The sequence below is a fragment of the Hippocampus zosterae genome, unplaced genomic scaffold (assembly GCF_025434085.1).
Source record: "Hippocampus zosterae strain Florida unplaced genomic scaffold, ASM2543408v3 HiC_scaffold_393, whole genome shotgun sequence".
Taxonomy (NCBI): Eukaryota; Metazoa; Chordata; class Actinopteri; order Syngnathiformes; family Syngnathidae; genus Hippocampus; species Hippocampus zosterae.
The window spans coordinates 973-12,862 of NW_026262926.1; the positions used below are offsets into that span (position 1 = coordinate 973).

Consider the following 11,890-nt stretch of genomic DNA (forward strand, 5'->3'; position numbering starts at 1 on the left):
GCAGGCCGACAACGACAGCCTGCGGGAGCAAGTCAGGTAGCTCCAGGCCGACCGAAAGGCCTTCGAGGAGCAGAAGAAGCTGCTCTAGAATCAGAGGGATATGGTCGCCAGGCAGTGTGAGATGATCGACCAACTCTCGGAAAAGTACGACCATGCTTGCGAATAGTTGTAGGCTGAGCGCCGCCTCGCGGAAAGGCAGTCCAGCCAAGGCCCGAGCCCAGAATCCTCTCACCACTCCCCAGCGCCCCCGCGGACAGCAGACAAGGCCAAGTTGCGGTAGCGCATCCGGACCAACCCAGCACTCAGCAACTACTCGAAAACGCTGTTCTATGGGTTGATAGATCGGCTGAAGTGATTCACTGACACTGTCCCTGCACGAAGTAGAACAGGTGGTCCTGCACGGAGCTGCCTGGCATCCGGTCGCTGCAGCCCGGGTCCTACCCGCTGTCGTTGCACAGAGAGAAGTTGGCCATCGGCTCGTCGTAGAACACCTCGCGGGATATGTGTCGGTAGTTGAGGGTGCGTGGCGGTAGGTGTGGCACGATGTCGTTCCAGTGCACCAGTCGGTAGATTTGCAGCTGTTTACTAGCCCAGTCTGCGAATTGCTGGTTGCCGAGGCGAGGGCAGCCCATATTATAAGACACCCGCACATGCTCAGGAAAGGTACGGGCCAAGTCCAGCACTGCAAACACCGCCAGGGCTGCTCCCATGCTCCTGCCTCCAACCACCACCTCCTTACCTGCGGAGACTGCTTGCTGAACCCTGTCAAAGTACTGTCCCCGCAGAGCCTTAAAACTGGCAAAGAAGCCAGCATGCACCCTGCACCCTTCGCAGTGGGGGTATGCCACCATCTCGAAGGTGAGGTCTTCGATCCAATTGATGACGCTTTCTGGTTCGGTCCCTCTGAAGAGCAGGAATAGGCGGGTGCCCATGGTCCCGGTGTAGCCCGATAGATTGAAATCGGGCAGGCCGAAGGGCTGTGGGTTGGTGAGGGGCAGCTTCTTACAGAGAGGGCATGACCAGGCCGAGATGACTTCGGGGCTGCAGTGGGCGAGTGCGCCTAGCTGTGCGACGGTCCTGGCCAAATCCTCCGAATATGAATACGGCAACGCGGCCACGAGTTCGAACACGGTGAAGAACAGCATAATGGATATTCTCTATCTGAAGGAGCTGCTGGACGGCCTGTCAAGCAGCGAGGACTCGATCAGGCGTGGGATGCTCACCAGAGACCCGGGACTACTGCTGCTACCAGCGCAGCTCTGCGGCTCAGGTGATCGCAGAGATCGAGGCCGCCATGGGCAAGGTGGAGAAGGAGCGCCGGATCCTGTACATTCACCTGTTGAACTAGATCCTGGTGCATTCGGACATGAAGAACACGGAGTTCATCGAGCACATCGGCAGGCGCATCCGACACATCATCGGGGAGTTCGCTCGCACTGCTAACGACCCCTCTCACCTCAAGACCATCATGTCCCTCCTGAGCAGCTGGACTGCCAAGGGCATCTACGTCCCCAAGTTCGCTGAGCGCATCAAGAAGGAGATCCTCGAGCCCGCCTACAGCCGGCTGCTCACCGAGTCAGACCCCCAGCGTGACCGCCAGCCCCAAAGATACTCCAAGGCCTTTCTGGCAGACTACCGCCTGCTCCAGGAGCAGCCCTGGGCAGCTGCCGCCTACAGCGCCAGCCAGCGCTGGCACGAATTCGACACCCACGTCTCAAGGTTCAACTCCGAGTTCAACAACCTGGACCTGACCGACCGTGACAACCAGTTGACCCACCGGCGGGTGGACGACATGCTGTCCTTCGCCTACCAGTACAAGGCACAGCTCCTGGACCTCATTACCGCGCAGACCCAGGTCCACCGTGACCTCGAACTGGCCTGTGAGACGCTTTTGGCCCCTCTTGCCCCTGAACCCTGATTTTTAATATGGGAATGTGCATTTCAAAGGACGACATTGCTGGCGATTCGGACCCTGCGCCAGCCAAGAAATCTCGATCGAGGCTGACCTGGAAACGACCTCGCCCATAGAGTTAGGAAAGCCGGTAAAGTCTACCCGAGAATTCGATTGTGACCGCCCGGTTCGCAGGCTAGCAACAGCCTACGTTCGCGATGCCGTCCCCCACCCCCACCCTCCACCCCGATATAAACCCACAGGCATTAAGTTTCTGCCAACAAACATGATCGATTACAGATTTAGACATCGATGCTTTTATGGACTCATCCGCATACGGGTCAGTAGTCTTAGGGGATCGCCAGCTTGAAGTCTACGAGCAGGTGCAGGCCCAGCCCTAGCACTGCGCTCAGCAGGGCCAGGCCCACCCACCTGCTAAGAACCGATCCGAGCGAAATAGGCTGCAGGCCTGACACTGCCAACATAGACACCGCCACCAGTCCTGTTGACAGCATGCAGGCTGGGTAGGCTGCTCTCAGCAGCTTGTGCAGCACAGTCTTCTCTTTGCTCTCAGAACTGCGGAAGGATCGGGCCAGCAAAGGCAGAGAGAAAATGATGAAGCCAACCCGCGCTACTGTGAATTCGAAGCCTGAGACAGGCCGCCACACCCAGGGCACCAGTCCTACCAACGCGCATCCCCCGAGGAAGAGCAGCAGCCCGCCTGCCCGCACAATCGGGGAGCGGGCCAGTGGATCGGTCCTCCGAGGTAGATTTTCTTTGACAAGCGCGCAAAGGACACCTGCGAGGTAGAAAAAAAGGTGCGAACTCGTGCTGCTGTAGTACTAGTAGAGCACACTGTTGCGCAGAGAGGACTGGTCATGCGGGATGCTCTGCTAGTGGATGAAAAGGAGGACAAGGCTGGCGGTCAAGGCAGCCAGGGTGCAAACACCCCCTAGCACGTAATTGTAGCCCTTCACGGCGGTCAGTGTCATGCTGACGACTACCCCCACGATCTCGGTGCGAGGGTAGAAACCAAGCCACGAACAGCGTCCGCTCATCATGAACAGCTCTGCCACCCAGTCGCACTAGGCTTGGCTGAACAGGTACCAGAGAGGGTTGTCGAAGGAAAGGTTGCGGATGGCCAGGTAGATCACGAAGGATAGGTAGTAGAGCAACAGCAGCCAGGATAGTCGGGCCTTGGGCCGGGAGAGGTGCAGGCCAGACAGGAACAGCAACAGGTCCGGGAGGTAGAAGCTGGTCAGGGCTATGACTGACAGCCACGAGGGGAACCACAACTCTGCGGAGGACAGGTTCAGTCCCACGAAATTACCAGCCAGAAAAAGCTGTCCTAGAAGCACACTCGCGGCAGTAAACAGTCCCAGCCAGGCCACCTCTTTGGGAACCTGCGAGGCCTCCGGCTAAAAGAGGTCATCGAGCTTGCAGGCGAAGGAAATCAGGTAGTACGGGTTGCGCTACGCCGCCACTTCTTCAAAGGACACGTAGCTGTCGAGGGCTCTGGAGTCAGGCTCTCTGCACTGCCGCAGCCACCGCTCGACCGAGTAGGCGCTGCCCAGCACCACGAGCACCGTGCAGGCCACGTAGGCCAGGATGGCAGGCCAGGAGGAGGCGTCCCCGGCAGCAGGGTTGACAAACAATACCGTGGTGTTGTCCAGGAAGGTGAGGTTGAACTCGTCCAGCAACTCCTTTATAAAGGCTTGTCAGAAGGTCACCGGAATTGTCGTTCAGCCAGGTGGCAGGGCACTACTCGCTGAAGCAGAGGCCTTGGTAGAAGGTCAGGTTGCTGTCCATGGTGAGCTCGACTGTGCTGTAGAGGGCGGAGTCCAGCTCTCGACAGCTTTCGGGATTGCCGAGGTCCATGGGTCCTTTTCCAGAGAGGGCGAGATAGGGTGCGAGGGCAAGCAGTGCGGCCGAGCGGTTGTGCAGGAACAGACTGGACAGGTCGTCGATGAAGCGGTCGCAGTCAGAGGCCAGCGCGAGGGCCGGTATCACCAGGACACCCATAATGTGTATCTTCAAATCATGGAGCTGTCGTGCGTCTCAACATAGCTGTCCTCGAATTCCAGGTCGTCCTTCCTGCGATGGGACTCGCTCACCAGCGTGCCCAGCTCGCTTTCCAGGGCCAGCACTCGGCGCTGGCAGGCCAGCGTCTCCTGCAGCACCCGCCGCTGCTCGATGACCTGCTGCTTGATGTCTTTGTCGAACACATAGAAATGACTGCGCGTATCTGCCTTGCACTGCCGGAGAGCACGCTGCAGCTCGCGGAGGGAGTCGTGCAGCCCCTCCGCCTCCTCCTGGTTGAGGTGGTTGACCTGGTGCTGCATTTCGAGCAGCTCTCGCTTGACCTTGGCCTTGACGATCTTGGTCTTGCCCATGATCTTGTTCATCTCGTCGAGCTCGGCCGACATGCTGGCAAGCCTGGCGTTCAGGTTGCTGCAGGCGGCTTGGACGATCGCTTCGTCGGGCTGGTTCTGGAGCAGGTCCTTTCGCTTCCTCTCCTCCGCCTCCTCAAGCGAGCGCACCAGACTCATGTGCCCCGCAATCACCTCAGCGCCCGCCAGCCTGCGGATGCTGCGGGGGTTGCAGGGAACGATGTCTTTGGGGGGGTAGGGCCCGAGGGAGGTATCGAGGTGGAGGCGGAACAGCTCGCCCTGCTTGCGGGGAGGAGACTGGGCCAGGTTGAGGCTGGAATAAGCAGTGCGCTTCAGCATTAAAACCGCATTCGATGCAAAGCGAATTCGGTAGAGCCATAATATTATATTTCATGCACCGTTCCGTGGACGGGGTGGCGTTATTCCGCCAACTGACCTGCGAGCGCAACAAACTCGCAGGGTTCACTGCGCTCTCACACAGGCTCAGCCCTGCCACCTTCGAAATCCTTGAGGACCTCGGCGCTCTCCTTCTGCAGGCCCAGACAGGCGTCCTCCCGGCCATCAGGTTTTACGAACTGGAGCCCAAGCAAGGCACCCGGATGTACGCCGCAGCCTTTATAAAGAACGTTGAGTTCAGCTACGCCAAGAAAGGGCTCTTTAAAGGCTATATCCGCAAGGGCAGCGACCACAGGATGGAGGCAGTCTGCGTGCTCAGCAGGGTGCCTCTGGCCAGCTTGTTCACCTGCCTGGCCCGCTTCGAAAGGCAATTCAGTGGGCTTCCCGAGCTGGCCGAGTGGCTCTGCGTTACCTTCGCCCTGCTGGAAGAGATCTCTAAAAACAGCCAGCCGGTGCTCACCTACCCAGCCCTGCGGCTGCCAGTCAGTCTAGAGTTCCAGACAGAATGGCTGCATGGACTCACGCCTCGTAACTCGAGTCTGCTGCTCGAAGCCATGCTTACTGACCAGCGGGTCATCTTCGTCGCGGAGAGCATGAGCGCTGCGTATTCGGCTGTGGTGGCCCTGAAGAGCCTGCTGGGCCCGTGGCAGCCGGTGAACCAGGTCTACTTCGTGTACGACGAGGGGGACAAGCAGCTCCTCGAGACTCCGGGGCTGTTGCTATCGATTGTCGACGCCAGGTTTTTTGAAACCCTCGAGCCCTTCTCGGACTAGCTGGTGTTCAAGTTCGAGGAGGGGGCGGTGGCTAACCGGCCCCGCTCCCTGCAGGGCCAGTGGGCCAACAGCGTGGAGCAAGCCATCGGGGACATCATGCGCGGCCGCAAGTCCAAGCACTACCTGTCCTAGCGGCTGGAAAAGGAGTCCATCTCGCAGGAGCCGAACTAGTTTCAGAAGCAGTTCAGGAGGTCGATGGCCTTCCAGAACTGCAAGAAGCAGGCCTAGGCCAGGCCCGACAGGGAGTTCGAGGAGACGGAGGTGCGGGTGGACGCCCTGGTGGACTCGTTCGTAGAGTACCAGGGGAAGGAGGCGCAGGAACGGTTCAGCAAGGAGAGCCTGGTGAACTGCATCCGGTGGCTGGAGGGCCGCGGGTGCTTCTAGGGCCTGGACGTGGACCAGCGGGAGTTAATCTCGAAGCTGACTTTTTTCATTTGATTTTGTCCATCATTTCCTGCAGCTCAGTTCGTAGCCGCACCATCGGCTGGCAGTTCTCGGGGAACTGCTCGACCACATTGGTCTCATCCGCCACCCGGTCGTACGTCTGCACCAGCCGGTCCCGGCACGCCAGCCGCCCCACCTCATGGTAGCGCTTGGCCAGGCCCACTACTCCCCCCAGGTACACGAACAGGTAGTCCGGGTTCGCATCTACTTCATTAAAGGCATGACCTAGCTGCCTCTCCACGTTCTTGAAATCCTGCTCGCTCGGAGTTGCAATCATCGCTCTGTGTGTGTAGGCGGTGTATAACACGATGTTAAAGCCAGGTCCTTCGAGCTCGGTGGCCAGCTGAACCGCATGGTTGTTGGTTGTCTCGAACTAGCTGCCTTCATCGAACATTAGGTAGGTTTGGGCCAGTCGGTTCAAGATCCTCAGTAGGAGGGTCTTGTCCGAGGGCTCTTCCAGGCTGGTCTGCTCGAGGACGGTCCGTGACTCGAGCAATGTCTTCTTTGCTTCAGGCAGCTCGACATTGAGTAACAACAGTTCTCCGAGATTGAACAGCAGCCTCGCCCGCTCCTTTGGTTCCTGGCTCTTCAACTCATCAAGGGTGGAAAGTGCCTTCTCGGCCTATGCAATCGCTTCAGCCAGCTCCCCTCCTGCTCTGAAGACCTGGCTATAGCGATAGTGACACTTCGACCTGATCAACTTTTCGTCCTCGGACTGGCCAAGTTCGGCGATGAGGGCGTTCAGAAGAGGCTTGGCCAGTCTCGTCTGAGGGGCTGCCAACTGCGCCAGGTCGAGGTATTTCCCGGGGCTAAAGGGCTCATTCTTCAGCTCTTGGAGGTAGGCCTAGAGGGAGGTGCTTTCCGCGCGCTTGTACTCCGATGATATTTTGGCCATCATGGTGCGGTGGTTGGAGATCAATCGGTGTGCCAGTCGCATTGCTAATGAATCATCCTGCGCTCTGTTGGTCCGAGAACAAGCCCTCCAACAGTATGCTCCGCAAGCCTGACCCCGCCCCCAGCCCCAAAGCGGCTGCCCTCGAGCTGGCCCTCAAGGAGGCCTTCTTAGAGAACGAAGTGGTGCTGGGCTCACTAGCTTCGGAACGAGGCGAGGCTGCTGCTGGAAGAGAACGAGCGTCTGAAGGTGGAGAACGCGCGGCTGCGGACAGGAGCAAGAGGAACTCGCTCGAGGGTGAGGAGCGAGTAGCGCAGATGATGGGCAAAATTAAGTGCAAGGGACAATTCGCGGCACCTCAAGCATTTGAAATGTCGATTTTCCTGCTGCTGAAAGACGACCGGCTGGCCGTTCCTCTCAAGGTACTGTCCTTCGACAATTCGCACTAGCTGCTGAAGGCTCTGCTGGAACTCTACCCGACCACAGGCCTCAGCGGCTCTTTCGGAACCATGCAGCCCGGAGAGACACTGCTGCGCTCGTTAGCCGAAGCCGAGGACCTGAGCCTGATAAGGCGACAGGGCTGCGAGGCAACCCTGCATGGGCGGGGAGAGAGCCTTGCCGTGCTGGAGCGGATGGTGCTGGAATAGACCAGAGACAGCATCGCAGGGGTACAGTCAAAATTCCTGGGAATGGGGTGAGTAACAGTCACTTGGCTGGCCCATGGTTCTTTTCCCACATGGTCAACAGCTCCGCGTTGATGGACTTGGTCGACTTGCCGTGGTAGTTGGGCAGCTTGTTGAGGTTCAGCAGGGGCACTTTTCGCCGGCCCTCCTGGGTATTGTCGAAGGATGTGCTGCGGGTCTCCTTTGCCTCTGGGCGCTCGAAGTAGGTCTGGTTGTACGACCGGTTCGGATTGTGCTTCACTGCCTGCACTGAGCTGTACTGTGGCTCCAGCTCACCTGGCCTCCTGGGCTGCTGGTTCTCCTTGTCACATATTTTCTCCCGCTCCAGTATTTTTTCCTTGTCGAACTGCTTTTCTCGGTCTTTGTCCGTCAGACGCCTGTGCAGCTGCTGGTTCTCTTATGTGAGGGTCTTCACTTTCCGCTCGAGGCTGGCGATCGTTCGGAGGGCTGTCTAGAGCTTATCCTCCTGTGCACGGGTCTTTGATTTGGACTTGCTGTGAGAAAGCTGGGAAGGGTGATTGCCGTCCACCGAGGCGTACATCTGCGGTGAGGGGGACGGAGAAACCCCAGGCACACTTGGAACACTGGCGGCCACGGATATGTACTGCGAGGGCACTGTCTCAATAGTGTGGGGGCCGGGCTCATCCTTCTTCTTGAGGAACTCGCGAAGCGCAAGGAGGAAGCGCTCGTCCTCAAGGGCGTAGTCGAGAATGTTCTTGATGCAGTTAATGAGAGACTCCTTTTCGTTGCGGCCGTAGCCGTTGGTCTTCTTGCCGTTGAACTGGATCGAGCATTCAAAGCACTTGTAGCTGATCTCCTTGGTGGAGCGGGCGAGGGGCTCGCCGCGGGAGGTGAACTCGAGCAGCCGCAACAGCTGCCGCTCTGACAGGGCGTTCACCGAGGCCCGGGCGTGGTGCACCAGCAGCTTATTGTTGCTCATAACGAATTATAATGCGTCACGCCTTTTCCAGAGCCTGCAGGCACTTCAGCGTGCTGAAGTCCTCGCGCCCGCCGTCCTCCCGCACGATGAAGAAGCACCGCGTCTCGGGGTGCTCGGGGTGTTTGTCCACGCAGAACGACTTCAGAGAGGCTGCCTTGGCCTCACCTCTCGGGTGGTACGCCAGCAGCTCCTTGAGCACTGGCTCGTACTCGTTCGGCACAGGCTTGCCGTTCGGGGTCTTGGCCATGACCATCTTCAGCTCTGACTTCAGCTTGTTCACCTCCGCGAATACCTTGCCACCCAACTCGACAGTCCCCTTCTTGGCCGGACCCGCCTTGCGCTCGAGCTTCTCCCTCTTTTCGAATTAGCGCTTGAGCTTGTCCATGATGCCGTTGTAGTGGAACCCGTGCTTTTCCCAGAACTCGTCGAGCGACTTCCCCTCTGCCTTTTTGATGGTCACCTGATCCTCTCCAATCTTCAAGCCCTCACCCAGTTTGGCCAGTAGTCCGGCCGTCACTACAGGCTTGTTGAGCACGAAATGCCCTTCGGTCTTGTTGAAGCGCACATAGGGGGTGCCGATGCCCTGCTGCCGGACCAAGGCCTCTTGGACCAGCTTGAATGAATGAGTCACCTCGTGGTCACAGCCCAGAAGGAACACCACCGGCTCAAATTCCACGTAAGGGTTCTTGGAAGCAGTGGGGGGCTTTTAAAGCTTTACCTTCTTGCTGGGTTTGTTGAGGGGCGGAAGCTCTTCATTGCCTTTGCGACGGAAACGGTCCTTGTCGGGGCTCAGCTCCAGGACAGTTGAAGCCGCAATCGCCTCGGTAAGGTCCTTGAGCGTGACGCTCATGTTCTTGACCTTGGGGCAGTTGAGCAGCACCTTGAGGTCGATATAGCCTTCCTTGGCCTGGGAGATGAGCTGGTGGAAGAAGACGTCGGTCTCGAGATTGCGGTCGGACAGGTAGTACTCGACCTGCTTGGTCAGTGCAGCCTGCTTCGCCATTTGCTCGGATCAACTTTATCTATGAGAATTCTTTATATCTCAGATGGCAAAGCGAGTGCCCAAGAATCTTGACTCTGACGAGGAGGAGGCCCCCCGCGTCAAAACTGCCCAGAAGAAGGCCCACAAGGCTAAGAAGGGCCCCTAGCAACCCCCCCAGAAAAGCCCCCATAACAGTGCTAAAAAAGCCACGGGTAAAAGCGCGGATAAGGGCGCTCAAAAAAGCGAGCAGAAGTCGAAATAAAGTGCCAAAAAGCGCGAGCCAAGTAAAAGCAAATCAACTCCTAAGGCAAACAGTAATGGCAAACAAGTCGACAAGAAGAAGTCGCAAAGTAAGAGCAAGGGAACTCCAAGAACGCAGAGAAAAAGAAGGATTTCATGGTAGGGCAGAAGTACCCCACGCCTGACGAAGACGACGGGGCGAGGGCATTCTACACCAGCCTGCTGCAGCAGAACTCTGAGTCCGAGATGGCCAGGCGGTACTGCCTGGAGCACGGGTTGGCGGGCTCCGAGGAGGAGGCGACCAGGCTGGCCAAAGACCTTAAAAAGGGCAAATGACACGGCTATCCATCATTTATGCGGGCGATTGCGAACACCAACATTCTGGTTGACGATTTCGATTTTTGCAAGGCCTTTCCGCCCGGCACCTTCCTGCACTGCCTCACTCACTGGCATGCCGACCATTATTTCGGTATGACTCCCCGCTGGGCTTACTCTCGGGTGTACTGTACTCCCGTCACTGCCAGCCTGCTGGCGCTTGAGTTTCCACGGGTGGCCGAGTTGGTCGTCGCATGTCCCTACGAGGAGCCGATCGAACTGACAGTTGGAGGCAAACAGGTCACCTTCACTTTCCTGGACGCCTGCCACATTCCTGGCTCGGCAATGATCCTCTTCCAAGGCTACTTCGGAACGATCCTATTCACAGGGGATTTCCGATTCAACCCCTCAATGTTTCGGTATCGAAGCCTGTTCCCATGTAAACCCGAGATGCAGTCTTCGGGGGTATGCTCGGCCTGCTCGGCCATTCAGGTCGATGAGCTGATCTTTGACAATACGTACTGCAACGAGAGGTTTTAATTCCCCGACCATGAGGAGGTGCTGCGGCAAATGGTAAAGATCATAACGGGGAAGCCGGGCTGCCGGGTGCTGGTCAGCATGGGCGCATTGGGCAAGCACGCCCTGCTGCGAAGCCTGGCCCGTACTTTCAGCACTCTAATCGTGGTCTCCGCCAAGAAACTGCGCCAGCTGGAGGCTTGCAGTTCTGACCTTTCTCTCTACACGACCAATAAAGAGGAAGGGTTCATTGAGCTGGTTAGGAAGAAAGATGCTGCTCGTCGATTCGAGGAGGAGCTTGGTCGAGAAGATGAGTTGGGCCCCTTCATCATGATCGAGACTGACTTCCTTATGCAGGAGCACCGGCACCCAGACAGACACCGGTTCATGGTCCCCTACTCTCTGCACAGCAACTTCAAGGAGCTGCGTGCCTTCGTAAGCGCGATCAGGCCGGCCATCCTGAAGCGGCTGGTTGTACAGTGCTACTTCCTTAGACCGTACCGCAACCGCCTCAAGATCCAGCCTCGACAGGATTTCTTCAAGTATCTTGAGTTTGCAGAGCAAGTATTTTCAGGCAAGGATACTCAGTCGGGCTACAAACAGCTGCTTCGGGAGTTCACTGATCTTGCCAAACTCAGTAGCGAGTACCTGGCCTCCATGGAGCCTGCTTAGAATTCACGGATACAAGCCGCGCTGGCCCTTCCAGTGGCCGACCAGGCCCTCCGCAAGCGCAAAGTCAACTTATCCGAGGAGATGCCTGCCCGTCCGAAGAAGGGAGGCAAGAGTCTGAAATAGATCAGCGAGGAACTGAAGGCCACAGACGGCAACCTGTCCCTGCAGGAGTGCTGGACGCGAGGCGGGCAGAAGCAGACTGAGGCCCTCCTGCAAGGACTGTTCGATGATATTTTCCAGTGAATACTGAGCTATGCAGAAGAACAAGGTCTTCACCTACAAGAAGCGGGACTTTTCGGTGAACCTGGCCCAGCGCTACATGGACTCGCTGACTGACAACACGCCCATCGAGGTCCAGGAATACCTGCGGGAACAGCGGCTGGTGATGAGCATCCTCTCGAAGAAGGACGTTGAGCTGGCCCCCCGCAACGCCAGTCTCAGCCAGAAGACCATCGACTCCCTGACCGACAACGACTCCGACTTCAAGAAGCTGAAGATCCTGGGCTGCAAGGGCAAGCAGGACTATAACCCCGCCGACTATATCCGCCCCGCCGCCAAGCGCGAGCTGAAGACCTTCTACGCAGAGCGGATGCGGATGCGCCCGGTAGCCTCTGCGGTGGACGGTGAGCGGCTGGAGACGGGGCTGGGGGTGCAGCGGCTGGTGTCAAGGGGGCTGCGGCGGCGGCTGGAGCGGGACAGCCGGCGGCGGCGTAGGAGCGCGATGTAGCTGTTCAAGGATTGAAATAATTTGTTGAA

At 58.0% G+C, this 11,890-nt stretch overlaps 1 protein-coding gene across 1 annotated transcript; it reads right to left on the bottom strand.

Moving 5' to 3' along the window:
• Nucleotides 1-437: 437 nt before the first annotated feature.
• Nucleotides 438-1,145, bottom strand: LOC127595089 (uncharacterized). Its single transcript, XM_052056783.1, has one exon. It carries the CDS (start codon nt 1,143-1,145, stop codon nt 438-440), a length of 708 nt encoding a protein of 235 aa, XP_051912743.1.
• Between the last annotated feature and the right edge of the window lie 10,745 nt (nt 1,146-11,890).

Excerpts from the sequence above, each read along its gene's own strand:
- LOC127595089 (XM_052056783.1), bottom strand. The coding sequence starts at position 1,145 with ATGCTGTTCTTCACCGTGTTCGAACTCGTGGCCGCGTTGCCGTATTCA.